The following is a 21,455-nucleotide window of genomic DNA, read 5'->3' on the forward strand; positions in this document are numbered from 1 at the left end:
TAGTATAAAGATATATTTGTTCTCAAGCTCTTTTTCTTTTTTTCTTTTTTTTTTATTAATGGCTAACTGACAATAAGTTCGCACTTTTTTTTTTTTACTGATATTCATTGCACATGACAAGCATCGTGCAGCGAAGCACATATGTAATAAGGTTTATTATTTCTATTTTCATGCTACTCCTTGCCAAAAAGGCACAGTGAAACCCATCTGTTGTATTTCCTGGCTGAAGTTAGACTAGAAAAGAAAACTCCGCACAGGGCTATCACTGCAAGTGATATTGATTAAAGCACAGTTTGGAGATAGGATCCAAAGTGCTTACTCAGAGCAGGCATTCTGCCTCACTGGTATATCCAGATGAAAATAAGGAGGAAAAGCAAATATAGCACATGGGAAATTATCACCAAGAGACATGCAGTCCTGGAATCTGGTCAGACAGATCCCTGGATGCAAGGGCTTAAGCAGAGGTTGAAGCTTTTTTTCTTTTTTCTCATCACTGTTTTTCACTTTGTGCCACTTTATAACTGAAGCATTCACCTAAAAAAAAAAAATAAAGTATCTTTGCTGTGCCTTTTTTGTACCTTGAGATGCAAAAGCTCTGACAGGGCATACAGACTGCATCTGTTTACTTCCTTAAGGAAGATGGATGATCTTTTTTCCTCCTCCACACATGGTATGTCTTTACAATGTTTCAACCGTACCAACATCCTCGCCTACAACATAAATGTTCTTCCTTTTATCTGTCAAGCAACATAATTAATTCCATGTTACCTTATTACATGGAGGTCCATAAGCAATCAGGATATTGGTAAAATCAGTTGGGATGATGCTAATGGATTCTGATATAAGGAAGAAGGGCCACCAAACGTCAGAATTAAAGGGAAACAAAAATCTGCAAGGCTTATTTTGAAGGGAAAAGGTGTGTAGGCAGAAGACCAAGAATGGTTGCATGTTAACAACAAGGGGAAAGTACAGATTTCTGAATTGGAAACAGTTTAGTATTTAAGAAAGCACTTATGAAACTGAAAAGGTGTATAAACCCCAGCCGAAACATGCAACAGTCAACCACAAAAAGACGACAGAGCTCCAAATACAGCACAGAATAATTGTAGGCAGTACCATCGCAACACACAGGGGTTTCAATTAAAACATAAAGCAATTTGACCTCTTAAATTTGTAAAGGTAATGCCAGATCTCAGGCAGTTATTTGCAGCGCAGATACAAATGCCAACATGATTGCAAAACCTAGGATTAGGCACAAACACACAAAATATTTTCTCCTCCCTGATCCCCCCCCTTTCAAAAAGTAAGCCTGCTTGTATTGCTTTTAGGGAGTGTCAGAAAGTAATGTTCTCAACGTTAACATTAAAAACAGCACAGTCAGGAGCCTCAGATACACTTGGGCTCCTTAATGCACACTGATGCAGGAATAAGAGTTAGCTTTTTCCATGAAGATGCAGTAACGTAGCCATTAGGGTAACTTCCAAGAAAAAACTGCTCTCCTGTAATAAGTTCAGGTTCAAAGTTGAATTGAACAAAGACACTCTAAGCTCAGATCCTTATTAGCACTTACAGCACCTAAATTAAGTACCCAGATCAAGGTAGAAGTTCCTTTTATATGTGACTGGAAAGGACAGAAATATCCAGACCTTATCGTCTCCAGTAAAATCCTCATCACTTCATGGACCTTTCTTCCTCCACTGATTAGCAAGGTAGCTTACCTTGGCTTGCCACATCACGACTAAATTCAAGAACAATAAGAGAAGAGTTCATACAGCAAACAGCCAATCTCCACAGAATTTGTCAAACCTTCTCCTTGCGGATCAAAAGGTGTTTCATGGCTGCTAAACTGGTGTCCTCACTGAGACTGCCTGCAGCGTTCATTAACTGCTATCAATGGTAGTAAAAATGGCAATGCAGGTTTGGTAATAAATACATTAAACAGCATTCCATCTAAAAATACTATTTTGTATTGGTATTAATTATATTTCAACAGCGTGAGATGGATAATATTACAATAAACCCAAAAAGTTACCCTTTCAGCTGGACACGAGGTTCTTTTATGTAGGCATGTTTGTTTTGATTTGACTCAAGTTCAACAAATAGCTTCCTTTTATCGTGTAGATGTCTGGGGGGAAGGCCAAGGAAAACAGCCATACCAGCTTCATTCTACACATCTCTCTGCAACTCTATTACTTCTTGGACTGACATTAAAGGCTCAGGCAGAAATGCCAGAGTTTACCGGATATTTCCCCATTCTTCCCTCTGCTTTATCAGCGCAATAGAAAGATGTTCTTCCAAAAACAATTAACACAATACCATTATCATGCAGCCTATAGATGGTTCATGCAGAGTTTACATGTTTAACATAAAGAGTGCTTGGCATAGAGTGGGAATTGAGACCATCCACAGAGACAAACTCACAAGCTTTTGTAGATGCCTCTTAGTCAATATTTTTCTCACAGTCCTTGTTTTAGGGTATGATCCTCAGTTCAGTTCAATTTATAACTTTTTTTTCCCCACTAGATAAGTAAATCTCACCCTAATTAAACCATGTCTCCCTTATTATCCAAACCTATGGCTGTTTGGGAAGATCACTTTCATGAAGCATTGGATGCAGTCCAAACCGAGGTATTAATTCTAGGTACTAACTCTCAAGCATGTTAGAAATCTTAGAGAACTCAAGTAAAGTGGTTCTTGTAACTGTATTACTAAAGCAATAAAACAAATATAGTATTTTACTACTTGTTTAGTAATAGCACTTGAAAGCCATACAGCTTTCTAACAGTAAACTAAAATCTGCTTATATTTTTATTACTCCTGCTTCAAAAAAAAAAAGCAGTAAAAGACATTACTGATAAAATTCTTGTAAGAAGTAGTAGTCATAAGTTCCATCACTTTATTGGCACAGTTTATAACAGCTGTTATATTCAGACACTTGACATATTTAAAAGGACGATCACCTGCACAAACAAAAAGAATTTGTTGGTTAAGATTTTTTTTAATTACCGTGAACTAAGCCGGCAGAAGTTTAGCAGTGATTTCCATTTGAAAACTCCCAAGTAAAAAAAATCTGTCCTTTATGCATGATAAAATCTAGTGACACAGCAAAAATTGCTACTGCAGTGTCCTCAAGGTATGCCCTTCGTAGAGTCCTGCACCGCTTGCTCAGATGTGCTGCAATAATCCATTAAGTGAAAATCATTTACATGCACAAAAACAGCTCAACTGCTGAATCATGAAAGAAGTATATAATAATTATGGTTTATAGCTTTTTAGCTCACTGATGGTATTATTTTCTTTCAGATTTTCTCTGTAAATATGTTTCAATTATTCCTTAATAGATACAGTTACTCAGACAAATTATTAAGTACTGAACAGTATTATTCTGTAATCATTCGGAGGTGTTGGCTGTTTTTAAACTGACTTTTCACCTTGCTGAAAAACCAATAATGTCTCAGACCTCATAATAAAAATATTATCATTTCACAGCTAAGGAAACAAATACAGTGGTAAATTGCTTCCACCAGGACTGTAAACACAGCTGGCTAAGCCTCGTTCAGATCTCACGTATCTTTAACCACACACCACATCGTTTCAAGAGATCTGATCAGAGATTTGTTTCATCCATCATTCACGTGCTGTGGATAACCAGAGGGACATGATACAGAGAGGAACGTTTTGTTATTTTTGTTTGCTTTTAGGTATCCTGCCGCTCTTTTTTTTTTTTTTAAACGCTTCAGCAATTCTGAGTTAGACAAAAACGAAAAACAGAAGTGGGCTCTAAAGTTAGCATTTCTTTCAACTCCCATAAAGCACATATCTGAGGTCACGAAAAGCAGTGTTATTTATTGCACTGAAAGGCCTAACAGAACAGTATTAGAAATGCACAGCAGCACGTACCTGAGGTCCTAGGCACTCATGTGCTGGGTTGGTGGAGAGATGCACAGCAAGTGGGCAGTGTTCATTTTTGACCCTAGTGGTGTCATGGGGGAAGCCTCTAAGAATGGGGAAAAGACCCTACACCATTCTACCAGAGTTTGTGGAAGAAAAAGAGAAGCCTTCTACAACAAAGGGTGCACCAACAGCTTCTAACAGGTTGAGACCAAAGACCCATTTTGCTCAGCAGCACTTCTTCCTGATTCAGGAAAAAAATAAAAAAGTGATTCAGGACTAAAAAAAAAAAAAAAAAAAAAGTGAGACAAAGAACACGGGAATGGGGCAAGACAAGTAATTTGTCTCCAGAACGTCCTCCTGCCTCCAGCAACGTGTGACTCAGGAAGGCCGTGAATCAGAAGTGCCTTAACAAACCCTGTGGATTGCTCTTCCACAAACGCACCTCCTCACTTCTTCAGCCCTTGTGCAACCTCAATAAGCTACTACATCCTGCAGCAAGGAGTTTCACAACTTGGGTGATGTGTGGAGAAAGGTTTTCTACACCTACACGCAGCAGTTGCGCTGGATGCCCGCTGGTTATGGGGCTGGCAGCGGAAACAGATTTGCAAAGGTAACAGGCTCAGGGTGTAGGACACATCTGTGGGAAGCAGGAGCACTACTTTATAACCCAGGGCTGGGAAGAGTATTTTAACTGCTACACTTCCATTAAAGTAGGTCAAAATCTTCCTGCTTATTCCCAGAAAGGGACTTGGTGTTCTGACTATCAATAGCGGAGAGTGCAATGCTGAGTCAGGTCCTTTTCCAAGCGCAGCTCATCAGGACTTTTTCCAATGAGAAGCGCTACTGCTCCCTACCCCCTCTTGCCAGTTGGATCCACATACAGTCAAAGGAGAAAAGCACAAACTCCCAGCAATTCCTGCTTTGCCCCCTGTTAGCACCTACTCTCAACTACTCCAGTGCTCCTCACCAGCCTCTCTGCTCCGGACAGGATGCCAGACAGCTCAGACTCCTGAAACTGACATTTTCACAAGAAATTAGCAAAACAAACAAAAAAAATCCAGAGTGTATATTAATTCTGCTACTACTACTCATCTTCAAACCACACAGTTTTAATTTCTTATTTCCCTCACAGGAAACTGAAGAGGCCAAAATACAGATAGGTAGAGAGTTTCATTTATAAGATCAATAATCAATATACTGCCAGCAATTTGTGATTTAATTAAAACATCATGCACATTGCTATATCCCTAAAACATGACTTTTTTCTTATTCTGAAACAATAAAAAAAAAAAGCGCAAAGAAAATAAAATAGCCAGAGAAAATATCAGAAAAATAGAGAACTTCCTAACTACCTGATTTACCTGACAGCTAGCCATATGCTTCTGTCCCACAAAACATTTAAAGGACTTTTTGGATACCATGATGTTGGTACAAATATCTTATTAAAAAAAAAAAAATCTGTAACTCTAGTATACACATTTTCCACTATAACTTCTGAACTGTCTAATGCTGAATTTGGTGAATGACATCCTGGGCTTGTCACGCAGTCCTGAATATTTTTCCACTTTATTTTGAACCAGTTTAAGGCTTTTGGAGAAGCACTGTCATGCTGTTAGGGAGAAAAAGAAAATGAAAAAGAATAGACAAAGAAAAAAAGAAAAAGGGGGAGAAAGAGAAAAGGTTATAAAAACAACTGTGAAGGTTAACATGCAAGCTTCACAGGAACTTAATGTTGAAAACATCCCCTTCAGCCTACACTTCAATCATATTTTCTGCCATTTAACATGCTAATCTTAAGCATTAATGGAACATCTTCAAATGGGTTCTGCATCTTAAAATAACTTTACTAACTGCTGAAACCACAAGGCTAGATACATTTTTGTCTTGGTAGCAGCTCTGCTGATTCTCTGCTTGCTGATAACATCATATGATCAATCTGATTCTTAAATAAACTGAGCATAATAAGGAAGCTGTAAGCCTACTGTTACCTTCTGAAGAGAACAGAAAAAACTTGCAGGAGGTACAGTAAAGTTAGATGAGTGTCACTGGTTTGGGCTAAATATTAAAAACGTTCCTTAATACTTTACTGTTTGGGGGCAACACATTAGAAAACACAATTAGGAACATGGGCAAGGACTGGCAACAGATGGAGCAGGTGCAGGTGAACACCAAGCCCGTGCTTGAAAGTAGCTCGTACAAAGTCTTGGCTTCAGGTGTCACAAGGGACAAAATATTGACAATAACGCCAGCATTTCTCATTATCTGGACAGTCACCGTGAATGAGCATTTTTCTCTTTTTTGAAAATTAACTCTCTTCCTTTCACTTGTACTTTTATATCAAATGCTTTTTATTGTCTTGCCCCACAATCCTTTAATGCTAATGGAAGCACATAATGTAATTGCAATTTAAGTGATAAAAAGGATATGTGATTAATAGAAAACAGAAAACATTACGCACATTTCAGTAGATTTAACAGTGTAGACTGGCTTGGGATGGGTAGGCAAAGATTTTACAGCCAACCTATACTATGGGTTATAGTATTAATGTGATAACTTGAACTTTTATTTATCATTTTAGCTCACCCTCCACCCCATCTGTGTTCTCCCTTCCGTAATTACAGAATGTTTGCATGTAATTACCTCTAGGTTTCCAGTTCAAAATATTTTGGTTAAAATCTGAAGTTTTAGCAGTTTCTTGAACTTAAACCATCTTAGTCCAATTTGAGTTTTCATATAATAAAGTAGCTCAACTAACCTGAGTATGAGTGTGTGGATGTTCTACAAAACATTAAAACTGTGTCTACTTATTACCTGCTTATCTACAGATCATGGACATTCCACATGTATTACTTCATAAAGTGTTGCCTTTTACAAGGTCATTTAGATTTATAAAAGAGGTAGTACCTGTAAACTGAGAAACTAAGTCAGGATCTGTCCCATGCTTCAACAACATTTGAAAATTTCTGAAAGAAAAAGGCCTTCTCATCCTACAAAGGTAAAGGGCAGCTACTTGGCAGCCTTACAAATCAACTGCTACAAATAAATCAGCCTCCTATTAGACAGGATATAAAGGTAGTTCAGTTTTAACATTAAATTCTAGTCAAGAAGACAATTTTTTTCAAGAGAAAACATAGCTCTATTTGCCTATAAGGAAATGTTGATACACCTTTCATTTCTCTACTTCTTGGAAGAAGATCTGACCTACGGAAATGTTGTGAACAGAAGATGAATTTCAGGAGCCAGAGTGCAAACTTGTATAAAAGAAGCTCTGTGGTACTCAGGATGAAGGAAGAACGAACAGGTACGAACCTCATCTCGACCAGAAAATTGCACAAAATGACAGAAATCTGAATAGAAGCCAACTTGTGTAGCAAATCAGTGTGCACAGTAAACATAAGGAGACACATGGCAGGAATAGTACACCTATGAGTTTAAACAAGCCTTTTAAATTAAATACCTCAGATTTTGATACCAAATATGTGGTTATATTTCAAGTGATCCATGTTGTACATGTTTCCTGCATACTCATATACTTTGAATGAGTTCTGAAGCAAGTTTAACGTTATTAATAATAGCTACTCCAAAATTTAAGAGTCTTCTCTTGTCTGTGCTGAGCTCAATCATCACAGTTGATATAAAATATTTTCTGTTAAATCAAATATTCATAAATTATTTGCAAAGAACAAGGCTAAGTACCTCAAAAAAATGAACTCTACCTTCCTAGCTGAAAATTTTCTGTCAAATTTTATCAACACAAAAGGATAAACTTGCCTATAAATCGTTTAAAAGAGCTTTTAAAACCACGTGCGATACATGGCTTTGATCGGGAACAGTCCAACAACATTCATCCAGCAAATATGTTTTCCAATGAAATGCTTACATCGAGTCAAGGAGGTACAAGTCAATCACGCTGCTGGAGTGCCTCGTGAATCTGGGAAGACCAAAGTTTCTATCTGACAAACGTTTGGCACAACCCGTAGAGCTGACATGGAAATCCCATATGTATTTCTTATGTAAAGGGAGTAATCCACAACTTGGGGGCGGGAGTGCTTCCATGTGGAAATCAGAAGTAGAGACTGAAATCTGCTGTTAGAAAGCATATGCCTGTAGCATGGGTTTCCTCAAGTTAATCATTTACAGACAGAACAAGAGATGGAGCAATCTACCATATCTGACACACAAGCCTCCAGACTTGCTAGCTTTTGGAAACATAAGCCAATGTCAGTAGAGCTGTTGTGTTTTTTTTCAGAACACTGTTTAACATTCTCCCAGCTAAATCATGTCAATATCACTCTCTGCAAAAAGCTTCAAGTCTTCTAAAAGAACTGAGAACTCAGTAAACAGTTAATTTTTTATTTTATTTTTTTTAACTGTGTGGAAAACTATGCTTTTAGAAACATATTTGCAAAGGCTTCCATTTCATAACAGACTAATGCAATAAGAAATCAGAGCAAATGAAACTGGAGCTGAATAGGAAATTAAAAATTAACATTTAATGTTAATTGATTTCCAGTGGAAATGCACTTGCATATCAACAACAAAATGAATACATCCCAAAGAACACCGTTAGAAAAAGTAAAAAACAAGGAGTAACACAGAAGTGATTTCCTCATCAGAGAAGAAGGAAAAAATGATAAAAAGGAGACTCAGAATTGCAGGGAAAAAGAAAAAAAAAAAGAAAAACAAAAAGAGAGGCAGTTAAAAAAAGGTCAATTGACCATAGGAGCACAGTCTTATCTTTCATTATCACCAGATGCACTGTGGTTATGGCCTTGGTATACCAAGGCCTTTAAGGAGTTGCTCTAAAGTTTCTTTCACCAACTGATACTATTCCAGGATGCAACCATGCATTTGTTCATCAGTGTACTCACAAGAAACCTATGAAACAACCACTGATTTATAGTAACAGATTAAAAAAAAAAAAAAATTCTTTGTTTGATGTTTTCAGCTCTGAGTGAATTTCCTTTTACCTTCATGCATTAACATCCTGGACAAGGGGCAAAGCTCATCCCATCTTACAACATTTTGAGAAGTTTCAAACTAACTCTAGAAAATTAAATAGGAAAAGATTTTCTGAACTTAAGGATTTTACTATAATGCATTTCAGAATTCCAGTTTATGATTATGGCCCACGAGAACTTCAAAACAATCCGGTGTCTATTTCAAAAATGCTGTCGTTTAATTTTATTAAGGTTCAACTAACATGTAAGGGAAATATGAAGAAAATGTGTGGGTCTGGAGGTATAATGTGCTGGTTTTACAAATATTTTATTGTGCCCTATAAGACTGGAGGAAAGGAGTATGGGACAAGAATAGCCCAGTGATTATAGCCTCATCTTGTAGAAAAGATAGAGGCTACAGTTTTAAGACTATGGCTACAAAATTTTGCACAGAAAAAAAGAACAGGAAACATGGAAGAGAAGCTTGAATTTCCCTTCATGAGTTAGAGCCCTCATAACTGAGCTCAGTTTTCCCTTCTTTTTCTGGCACAATGGATCAATCTTACAGTACCTGGAACACGAATAGCAGTAAATCACTAGCCCAAAAAAGAAAGGGCAATAAACTTCCCTAAAACAAAAATAATCATCTTCATATTGATGATCTAGAACTCAGTTTCCCGATTTCTGGGCTCCTACCTGAAAAGCAAGCCACTGTTAAATGCAGTGCTACTTTCCAGAATGAATTTAAAGACTCTCAGATGCAGGGAGGGAACGAGACTTGAGTCCAGAGACGGAAGGTGCTTCCTTGGCCAGGTGTCACTTTCTAGCCTATGTATTTAGTATCTGACCTCCTTTTAGACAGATTTTCAAAGAAAACCAGGCTTATGAAACGGTGTTTGTCCATCTACCTGCCAGGCCCTCCTTAATTAAGTCCTTAACTCAATAGCCAATTTCACCTGAAAGCCGCCAGTAGTCTGGAGGAGAATTAAGCTCCTGAGAGTTTCATTAAGGTATTAAAAAAGAAAAAGGCATCCAGATGAGAATTAAGACTCAAATTAGAGGCCCCACTTTGTGAAAGGCTGTAGCAGATCAGCAGTAATCCCTTCTGTGACACCAGCCTGTCCCCAGACACGCGCTGACTCACCGGCACGCCAGCACCTGAGGCGCGGGCAATCGTTGCTTGATTTGAGAGATGCTGGGACATGGCCCTGCACGACTTTCTGGAGTTAAGCACCATCGTGTCTGCTCTTTCTCCGCAAAACTGGCTGTGTGTGATCACAAAGCCTACCTGATTTACATCTGTCTCCTCTGACAGAGCTAACTCTGTCGGAGGATCCTGACTTGTCTTAAGCACTAAACTGCTCAAACCTGCAAGAGGAGAGAGAAATTAAGGTAAAGTACAAAGAGACTTCCAGGTGCTTATGATTTTGGATTGGTTTTGAAGTCCCAAGACACCTACCTTCCCGTACCTCCCAACTTTGGGTGCCTGCCTCCTTCTGCTGCTGGGGGCAGAAGCACGTTCCTAGGCTGCAAATCACTGCCCGCAGGTGGAAGTCACGCTCCCAGCCCAACATATCGAGCATGTTTTATTGGTAAGAAATCAATAGTTTGCATTGCCATAATCAAATGTAGAATGGCATCGTATTTTTCCCAGGGGAAAAAATAAAATAAAAATAAAGAAACCTGTAAATCATCCTTACTGGCCTTTCGCAGTGAGAGTTATACACCCATTCCTCAATCTGTTATAAAATCAAATTTCAATATTAACGAACAAAGCCGCTCGCATTGCACAACATGTAATTAAAATTCCTACTACTTCTTTCTAAGCTCCTTCTATTCATTGCCCCACCAAATTATTAAAACAAAGCAGTTACTATGGCAACTAATTCATTCTCTGCATTATTATATTGTTTCTAAACATGGGAGTCTGGTCGTTCCGACTTACGTGCCCTAAATTCCAGTTTGAAATTCGGAACTTTTGTCTCGGCAGAAAAGCCTTTCACAAGCTATGCATTCATGCAGATAAGGATAAGCTAGAGCGCAGCTGCTTTTGTTTATTGCCAGCAGAAATCACTGTTACTAAATTATTTGAGTTCGGTAAATCGGTGATGCCTCCGTGCAAGCGCGGAGGAGCAGTGGGGGAACGAGCACAGGAGTTTGTGGAGCACTGCACAAACACGGCCATCTGCGAGTTAGGTAAACCAGCAACAACAAATGACTGGCAGATGTTGTAAAAACTGAACAACACCTGCCCAAGTGGTGTTTGATACCCAGAAAACTGATTCGGTCTTAAAAAAAGGAAGGAATGGCAAGAAACACGTACGGATAAAATTACCTGGGAAAAAGTTTTCCTAGCACTTAAAACTATTCCTTTAAATGTGCACACCTTGACAAAAAGGAACATTTATCATACACTTAATTAACACTCATTATTCTTAATTATCTATTAACAGAAGTCTTAGCATGTTTGTATTTGAGTGCCATCTGGTCCACAAGGAAACTTTCTGAATATACAGGCAGGATCAAAAGAACATGAAGTCTCTTCTCATCACCTCTTGCTGTCCTTCCTCCATTGTCTATAATTTTTATTGGTTATTTAAGTGTGTCTCCAGTTAATTGGTAGAATGAGAAGTTAGAAAATTCACTGCACAGGATGCTAGTTTGAAAAAACAAGCATTAGGGAAAAAGGAAACATAAGTAATTTTGAGCAACTTCTGGCTGGGGTGAAAAAAAAAAACACCACCATTTCTTCTCAAGGTCACATGCAATTTAAATTTAATTCTCACAGGCAGGGACAGAGGAAGGAACTCCCAATTCAACGTGTCCGAGCAGGGTAACAAACCACTGCACAGCTCTGGATCTCCAGAGGTACCCATGGGTGCCCGCGTAGCTGCTCCCAAGGCAGGGCATTTTCAGTTGGCAAAGCCTCGGACTTCAAATGGATTCCAAGAGCATTACAGCCTGCCGTTATTTATATCCCAGCAACTATGAAAGCGTCCGGCAGACTGTTCTCTGTAGGATAAGGAAAAAAGAGAAAAGACACAGAAGCATAGAGGCATCTTTTCTTTGCTAAGTTATCTGATTTTGGTAGAGCTGAAAGATAAAACAGAGGTCTCTGGGCTCCAAACGACCTGCCCATCATATCACCATGACTTTTCTATGGAGAAGAGAGATATCCCTTAGATCCCACTCCCCTGGCAAAGCCTCCCTGCACATTTCCTCCTGCTTAAGGCACCTTTTGACGTCGGTACCGACTTCGTGGCCCAAGGAAGCAGCATCAGATGCCTCCACCATGAGGAGACCATCCCCACTTTTTATGTTCTCATTCCCAGTTGCACAATCACACTCCCACCCTGACTGCACCAAGGGCAAAAACAAAATAAAATCCTTTTTTGCATCTCAGACTGCATTTCCCTAAGGATGGGAACTGCCTCTATGCAGGCTGAACATGTCTGCTTTAATTAGATGACTATTTAAATTTTTCAACATGTTTACCTAGACACTTAATCTTTGTACAGTTGTCTCATTCAGCTTTCCAGAGCAGAGTGTAAAGCAATGTATAAAATTTAAGGCTTCTAAAGCATCTTCCCTGACCCCAGGCAGAACCAAGTACACATTACCACCAAGCACTTACACCTCTAAAGCTCCTCAAAGTTGTGCCAGGCGCTCATCTGCAGTGCATGCAAGGTAAATCTCAAGCCCAAAAAGCTTTTTAAATTATCTGAAGATTACTCAGGAATTAGGCAACTAGGTGTGGTTAAATAGTATATTCTAATTCAAACACATATGATATTAAAAATACGATTATAGTCCTGTAAACATAGCCATATGTTTCAAGCTGTATTCCATTTACCATATTTAAACAAAATTGGCTTTGCTAATTCTATGTTTAAATAACAATATTTTGACTTCACCATACCAGTAAACAGCAGTGCTCTGGATACATCATAACTGAATAAAACTGCTGCCACAAGCAAGCAGGATTATGTTTCTCAATGAAAATAAAATTATACTGGTAAAATATGTAACGCTGGGCACCACAAAAGCACAGATTTGCTGTAAAACATTCAGCATTAAACCAGAGACCTGAATGTTTCAGCAAAATTTTCGAAAGCTCATTGAGATTCTTTCCTCTGAAGTTTCCCCCTCCTCCCGGTTTTCCTGTTAAAATAATGCTTTTCATTAGCAGCTACTGTTCAGCATCATTTGGGGCAGAATGGGCTTTTAAGCTAATTTTCTTTTCATACAGCTCACATTGTTACCAGTAACACCTCTGTAACATCGCAGGAGCTTAAGTGCATGCAGATTCCTAAGCTGTTTTCGGTGGCACAGAATGAAGACTCGAGTCACTACAGCAGGTTACAGCAGCAATCCAAAAGAATGCCAAGAACACCTTCCAAAGCAAATACTGAGTATCAAGAATAAAAAAAATAAAATAATAAAAAAGTGAACCTGTCCATAAGCAGTTAAACCATATAGCTGTCATAAGATAAAGGATGGGGGTAAAGATACCCCAAATACACAGAAAACTTGCCTTAGCCTGTGGGAAGTGGCAAACAAGCTTGTTACATGACTACTCATGGTAGCATCATTTTCCATTTGGTCTTACAAGGTCAACTTCTCTCAGCCTGCAGAATCCCCTCCTGTTCTTTGAAGACAACTCTTATATAATAAATATTTTACTTCTCTGTATTTCAAGCTCCTAAAACTATTTTCCAAGTTCGCACATGCAAAACACAGAAAAATAGTGTTGAATTGTTAACAAACACCCTTGCATGCAGCATAAGAACATACGCATTTTTCCTTTAAGACACTTAAATCTGAATAACTTGGGTTATTCATAGAATATTCCGCTTGAGTTATTCATAGAAAACTCTGCTTGCTTAAACACTTTCATTAGTTACAGTCGAAAGGTTTGATGGCTGTTCCTGCAGAAAGATTATGCCAGCTTTTACTACCTGATTCCTAATTTAATTTCTACTGGATTGCTAGGGAGAAAAGGAATTTTCTCCAATTCAAAGTCCTTCTTTGTTTGCTAAAGGCACTTAAGGTCTGAAAACCACATTTTTTGGTGAAGGTTAATTGGTACTTTATGACAGAGCAACTTTCACTTTGGAAACAACAAACAATAAAATATTAGGAATCTTTTAGCTCCCTCTGCTGCCTTAATCCTTCTATAAACCTTCTTCTAAAGTCGGGGGGAAGAACACACACACAACAAGCAACAAAGCATCCCATTCTTCTCTTTTTAAGAAACACTTGTTATATTTAGTACACCTAGCACTCAGATCAGTATACGTAAAGAAAAACCTATGGAGCATCATGAGATTTACAATTGTCTGCAGATTTTATTATTTCCTTTCTCTGATTTCTCTGATATCTGCAGCAAGACAACTATGAACGTCTTGAAATTTGGATGTCAGTTAAGATTTATCGCTAGTTTCCCAAAGAATTAACATCTGCAGTACCCACTTTACACAAGGAGCTTAAGAGTACTCACCGCCTTGGAGTATTTATTCCTCTCTCCTTTTATTTACAGATCAAGATCAGCAGTACACGCCAGCTTCAGTAAAAATTCCTTCAAGTACAGGGAAAGCCCAAGCGCTGCCGAAGTAGGCCATCTCTCTCGTTAATATGCAGAAAGCTTGTCTTAACTGCCTAATTTCACAACTGCAATGGGTAAAATCACAGTTTACGCAAGCCAGCCAGGCTCCAGCCCTGGTCAGGAAATAACACTTGGTATTTGTCAATCTGGTATTTTCGCGTGGTAAGAAGCCAGGCTCTCTGCTGCAGGCACAAGAAAAATCTGGAGGTAGAACACTTTTTATTGTTGTTTATTAAACTTTCACTCTGCACTTCAAGATCTCTTCATAAATTTGGAAAGGAGAAAACCTCGTTCAATTCATACCTGCTTTTTAATTTGCATTCCTGCTGGAGCCACCAATACACCACATCAACTATGAAATGAAGATTCATCTTATTAGATCTCATGCTATACACAGCATCACAGCCAGAAAACGAAGCTTTCAAAACACAGTTGTTTTCTTATTGGGAAAGAAAGGGAAGTTCTATAAGAGAAGACTATATCCTTGAAAAGAAACTATTCCTTTATCATACACATTTACTGGCCTTTAAAGAGCTTAACTTGGTTACCTGCCAATAATCATACTTTCTCCAAGAAAGGCTGCCCTTCACAACAGCAAAGGATGAGAGATTTTATCTGAAATTTCAGAAACACATCCCTTTATTCACTTTCTTTTCCAATTTATGATCCTGTTCAACTCCTCACCTTCTCTTAGGTAACAAAGTAATGCTGTTAAAATTACTAAAACATGTTTTGAGCTTTCTTCTGGGCACTTTTAGAAAGGAAGAGGCACCCTGTGCATAAAGAACAAACTTAAGATGTATACCAATAACTCATAAAAAGGCAGAAGAGTTGTTAGCATTGTTGAGATGCACTCAGGTATGCAAAGATGTTTGTTTTTTTTTCCTTTCCTCAAAAGCAGAACTATAAAAACATGCCACACCTGTGTGGGGGCATACAGGGAGCCTTGTTGAACTTTCACAGCCTACAAGTCTTTTCTAGAAACACCACATACAAGGTGTTGTGCAAAGAATTCTTTTTGTTTCAAGGTGTCAAATGGGAAAAAAATCAGTGTTACATTTCCAGTATTGTATTGTAGTTGTCTAATCACTAACATCTGTGTAATCAAGCAAGAAGAAATAGGAGCACGTATGTATATATATATATACATATATACACACACACACCCCCTTCCACCTCCCAGTTCCACTGACATCTTTGCTTCCTAAAGCTCAGGAGCCCACGACAAGCAGTGGCTGGCCGAGCAATGCCCATAATCTATTTATACAGTGGAATGCATTTAGAGAAAACTCACTGTACTGTGTTCACCAAGCCTGTTCACAGACAATTGAGACGAAGCACGATTTTCCTCACACTGCAGCCACCTTCTATCGCCTTCCTGCTGCATCTATTAGCTCCAGCAAACTCGACACCGCTTGCCAGGTCAGACATCCCCAAGGTAACTTCCAAGCAACGGTCAGTAAGACATACACACATTTAATTAAAGATTTCTCGAATATAAGCAAATACACAGCATTGTTTACAAGATTTGTTGCAATATGAAGCACAATAATACCTTAATTAGAGATAACGACTTTTCAAAATGCCAAAAACATTTAGAATTTTTCAAATTACCCAGAAAATGAACACATTTTATTTTTGCACTGTGACACTTCCAACTGTTCTGCCAAATGTATACTACTATAATTATGCTTTGCAATCACCAGCTTCACCGGAGAGGGGGACAAAGAACAATATAATCAGTAACTAATAACTATATATAATCAGTAACTAATAACTAACATCTTTCACATGTCTTGGTACTATTTTTCTTCAAGGGAAGAAGTCTAAACGTTATTTTATAAATCATGAGCAAGTTTAATATTAGCATCAGACTGCCTAGAATCATGTCATTGTGCCAAAGTAGACTTCACAGCTACTGGTGGAAGCTAAAACCCAAAATTTACTATCTGGCTGTTTCAAGGGACAATCTTCAACTGCCATCATTAAGGAAATGCCAGTTTATAGAACTATGTAAATTAGGATGATAAAGCACATTTTAATACTGCTCTTTTGAGATGATACATGCAAGAACATAACATGGCAGACCATTGAAATGTGAACAGAAATATAATTGAAAACAGCTTCAGGATTAAAAGCAAATATTCAATTTCATATTTAAGAAGCCACTGCAGGGAATCATAGGTACCTCCGAGACAAAATTACTTACTCAACTACATTAAAAGAGAACTAATTGCTCCCAAAGTAATAGAATCAGGTTTTTTGTCCATTGAGTATTAACTGAAATTTAGTAGTAGTACTACAGCACTGTCGTTAACTCAACATAATAGTAAACCCAGTGATGCCTGTTCAATTTGTTGCTTAATTTGCATGATTAGTTACTATAAGCAAGTGTGCAAATTGCCTGAAGGCACAGGCAAGCAGTCCAACTTGCGGAACACTCTGCACGCACAGACACCTAACTTACAAGAGCATTTGTGGCAACCCATTAACGCCATGGAAAAAGAGGTGCACAGCCCTGGGCACATGTGCATAATGTGAACATTCAGTTTTGTGAATCAGACCCACGACATTCAATTCTTGGAACCCAAATTTCAGCTCACTATCATCCCCTTTAAACAGGGAGACAGACTAACAAAAGGGAGCACGTCACAACAACAACAACACTTGCATCTCTTTATAGGTATAACATGTGAATGTCTGCTCACCACAGGCTATCCTAAACAATACTTGAAAAACATTTATACATCAATAATTAGTAAATCACTGCTACCTGTTTTTTGTGGAACTTGCAATAAAATCATGTCTTAAAATAATTGTTTTCTGAGGGAAAAGGTTGAGAGAAGAAAGCTGTACCGGATCTGATGAACAGAAAAGCTGTCAGAGAAGATAAGGCACCTTTAATAGCTATACAGCTCATTAAGTTTCCTGAGCTTTGAAAAACGTTATGCATATTCCTACAGTATAAAATACGTAGGTTGTTCTCTCACAGACGTACCTTCTATAACACAACTCGTGTATTTGATTTTTAAACCTCAACAGTACCACATGGAGAGAAAAGCCCTTTAAAAAACACAGAAAGCTCCTAGTTTTTTATCCCACCTTACGCAGCAGCAGGGATAGTGACTTAAAAACCTCAGCCAGAGGTATGTTTACAAACCTCTAAGAGCATTTGGAATTTGAGCACAGACACTCAAGAGCAGAATACAGCTCTGACATTTTACAAGCCAAATTGCATTCCTGTAACCATAAAACTTTACACATTTATCCATATCCATTTTTTCACCCCCCTTCTCCTCTTGTTCATCTTCTGCGTGCTCTTCCCACTGTTTTTCCAACACGTCGATTTGTCTAGCACATGGTAAATGGGATTAAGAAGTCAAAGTGGCTAAAAAAACTTTTTTCCTGCTTTATTTTTCAACTGGATCAATTCCCTACACTGCATGGCTGCACAAACAGATTTCACTGGTAAGATGCAGTGAATTGTGCAAGGCTGGGAAAAACAAACCAGACAAAAGGCTCTGATTAAACAGTGGCACTAAATGTGAACACGCAGCCTGAGGGAAGCCACTGCTATTTTAAACAGTCACAGGGCCTAATGGTCTGTCACCTCTGTCCCTGATAACATTCCTTGCCATATCATCACAGACTATTTTCTCCTAAGTTGTCCAATTGATGAATACGGTAAAAAGGAGGCTGAAATACCCCAAAGTGGGTTGATCCCGTGCCACCTAAAGGGACAAGTTCCTCCATCCTCCCTCGTTTTTGACTCCTCATAATTTGCCAACTCAATTAAAACAGGCAAAATAAAACAATTTTCTATTGTGGGGTCAGACAGGCTAGGAATAGAGAAGAACAAACAGCACCATGCACCGCACCAGTACACCCCTGGGTCATTTCCAGTCGATCCTAAATGCAGAGTTGGTGGAAAAGGAGGCCATCCTCCCCAATTCCCCATCCTCAGCAGCCAGCTCCCCATCTCTTTTTGAATGGATTGGTCTTCAGTGAGCAGATTCAACTGACCACTTGGCCAACTAGTTGAGGTGTGACATGAGAACAGTTTGAATAAAGCAGGCAGGGGTGTGCTTGCCCACTCTTTGTAGAGGTTTACAGGCAGATTAACGTAACCCAAGTGTGAAATTGTACCCTCTGATACCTTCATGAAATGTCCTTCTCTGGCTATGTCAGGGGAAACGTCCCTGTGCCCCTCATTCCTCTAACTGTGCCCTTCAATGCAGCTGTTGTGCCAGCTGAACAGTGACCTGGACCGAGGAAATTACCTAAATAGAAAATACGCCAACAAAAAAGTTTATTTTTAGTATGAGTCATCTTCCCAATCCAGCTCATTATATGGTTATACTCCTATTGGCACAAAGAAAGGGAAGAAAAATGAGGACAGAATGGAGCTGCCAGGGACTGCTTACACCAACACAGCTGCTAGAGAAATGTCTCACGACTAATGCCTAGAGAAGCAAGTGCTTCAAATAGAGTTTACTGCTTCAGTGTTAGACATGATGCAAAGACCACACGTCCACAAGTCTGCACACTTCCTCCAGTTATAGCAAAATAGGTCTAGTAAAAAAAAAAAATAACGATCCCCTTTTAAGGAGAAACTCACATTTCATGTAAAAATTCATTTAGCCACATTTGTGTATATTCTTCAAAATAACACAACTTATCCCTCAACCTGTTTTCACACCAAATCTAAAAGAAAACAAAGAATACCAGGAATATACAACTCAAACATTTGTGACTCAAGCTAAAATGACTGACCCAAGCAATTCCACTCCTTTCGTGAGAATTTGGGCTAATTTTTTTTTTAATATTCATTCAAGTCTAGGGGTCTCCTGGGATATTTTTTTCTTTTTGATTTCCTATTTCCTTCCTCAGATCAGATACAGGCTCTTAATCTATATAAAACACATCTGTACAGAAAGACCCTAGAGAGGACTGTGTGGTCTTCCTACCCTTTTAGAGTTATTTTATACAAAACCACAACCTTTCACAACATTTTGGCAGAATGCCGTAAAAATACTAAGTTGAAAGCAAACGTAACTGTACAATTTTACAGAGTTCATGCACTAGTTGTTTTTATTCGTCTAGACCTGTTTTCATCCAAAACCGGCATTTGCACACAGTCAATATAATCCCAACAGAAACTGCAACTCAATTAGAAATCCAGCAAACGACCCAAGTTCCAATCTCCAGCAACGTCTTTAATCCATGATAACGCAGTGAAAACCAGGAATTTAAATATCTAACCTTCAAATATGCGATCCAGACGTTGTCGCTTCACTTTGTGTTTGTCCATTAGAGACATAAGCGTGGAAACTCAAAGAACGTCTCCGCACAGTTTGATGGTGGACTTCTCCAGCCAGCCACAAGTCAGAAATGTTTACCGCCTTTTATAAGCTTCGTTTCACCTGTGAATAGAAAGACAGATTCTTAAAGACATCGATTTTTTTACCCTTTTCCAGAAATAGTAGCGTGTAGATAAAAAAATAAGAAAAAACATGCAAAATTCTTCATCACATTGGGTAATGTGGTATTTCATGACATGCATGCAGATGGACGTGCACACCAGTGCCCACAGACAACTGGGGTTTCTGCCATTGTCCCCCCATCAGTTACCTGTGTGTACCTTGGTAGCCAAAGACCCCCCAAAATGACCAAAAGGTGACCACCTGAACAACAAGCTTCGAGACATCATGCACTTTCACATTGTATCACAGAAGCTGAGGAAATGCCCCTCTCAGGCCTAACTGGTCAGCTTTGGAGGGAGCACGTCGCCGTTTGGGGCTGGGAAGTTCAGGGAAACAATTTGAGGCGCAAGTAAATGAAACGCATCGCGGTGACAACACGGACTGCCAACATCTATATCAAGCAAATGGCATTTAAAACAGCTTTATGCATGACTAGGCAAGCTCTTTGGCAGCAAATACAGCTAAGCACTTTTCAGATGCCGTGTAGCTGGGCAAGGCAGCGTAAGGGTATTGCAGCAAGCAGCCTGCGTTTTCAGCTGAGAAGCAGGAAAGGGAGATGGGGGGAAGAGAAGAAACATCCCTTGACACAAATCTAGTTGAAATGGAAGGTTGTAAAACACATGTGAGCAAGTGAACGGGGTAAAGCTAAGTATATGGCTCCTGTAAAAAGCATAATTGGAGCAGCGCTTTTGTCCCCCTTTAAGTACTTCAATAGACTCTGCGAACCCAGCCCAGAGAACGCTGTGTTACAGGCACAGTGAGCATTAAAACGAGCTGAATAATCAACTTCCCCGTTTCCTTTTATTCCTGCCCAAGAGCTTTCATCATCAATGGAGAACATTAAATGGCCTTACAAGTGATTGAACCTAGAAATCTGCTCGTTTCTTTCTAGATGCTATATTTTTCTAAAAACAAACATATGCACACTTCATCAACATATTATGAAGACTCGTGCACTCCAAGTGAAGTGATAAAGAAAAACATTTTGAATATCAAGAACTGCACATTTGCATTAAAATAGGTATCTTTTCCAGCAGTACCCTGCTTGGTGCATTTGGGTTTTTAACAAAGCTCCTCTGTGTTTATTTTCATTTAAAAACAGAGGCGGTGTGCAATATTCATTACGTTTTTACCACGTTATTCAACCTCATCCCCCTATTCACTTTCCCTCCACCTTTTTCTTTTATCCTCAAATTCAAGATTCTTCTGCTGCTTTGCATAACGTCTGATTCCCGCTGAACATAACACCACCATGACAGAAGAATAAATTGATAAAGAATGCTGAAGCCCAGTTTTTCTCTTTAAAAAACAAGCACAAAGAAGATTGCTATTTTGAACTTCTTCTATTCCATTTCCCAACATTGATTATTCTTGCAAAACACAACATTCTTCAATATTGAATGTGGCTCTGGTATAAGATTACACAGGCATTACACCAACTGCATTAAAAAATGTTTAAAGCTAGCCATAGCCACCTGCCTTTCTCTTAAGCCAACAACACCCCAAATTTCTGTCAATCCTAAACTACTGTTT

General features: G+C 38.8%; 1 protein-coding gene and 1 long non-coding RNA gene across 6 annotated transcripts in view; both read right to left on the minus strand.

Moving 5' to 3' along the window:
- CTBP1 (C-terminal binding protein 1) overlaps nt 1-21,455 on the minus strand; it is a 227,346-nt gene that overhangs the window by 156,190 nt on the left and 49,701 nt on the right. For 4 of the 5 annotated variants that reach the window (XM_068679652.1, XM_068679651.1, XM_068679649.1 and 1 more), the window contains exon 2: nt 19,702-19,862. In XM_068679652.1, the coding sequence (XP_068535753.1) occupies nt 19,702-19,759 (58 nt within the window). In that variant the 5' untranslated portion in view covers nt 19,760-19,862. Of the gene's footprint in view, nt 1-19,701; nt 19,863-21,455 lie in introns of those variants that run through there. The other variant, XM_068679657.1, reaches the window with a different exon arrangement.
- On the minus strand, nt 10,123-19,691 carry LOC137855493 (uncharacterized). The gene is made up of 2 exons (XR_011095759.1): nt 14,335-19,691; nt 10,123-11,846 (listed from the first exon to the last, which is right to left on the minus strand). It is a non-coding gene; the product is annotated as an uncharacterized lncRNA (long non-coding RNA).

The sequence above is a fragment of the Anas acuta genome, chromosome 4 (assembly GCF_963932015.1).
Source record: "Anas acuta chromosome 4, bAnaAcu1.1, whole genome shotgun sequence".
Classification (NCBI taxonomy): Eukaryota; Metazoa; Chordata; class Aves; order Anseriformes; family Anatidae; genus Anas; species Anas acuta.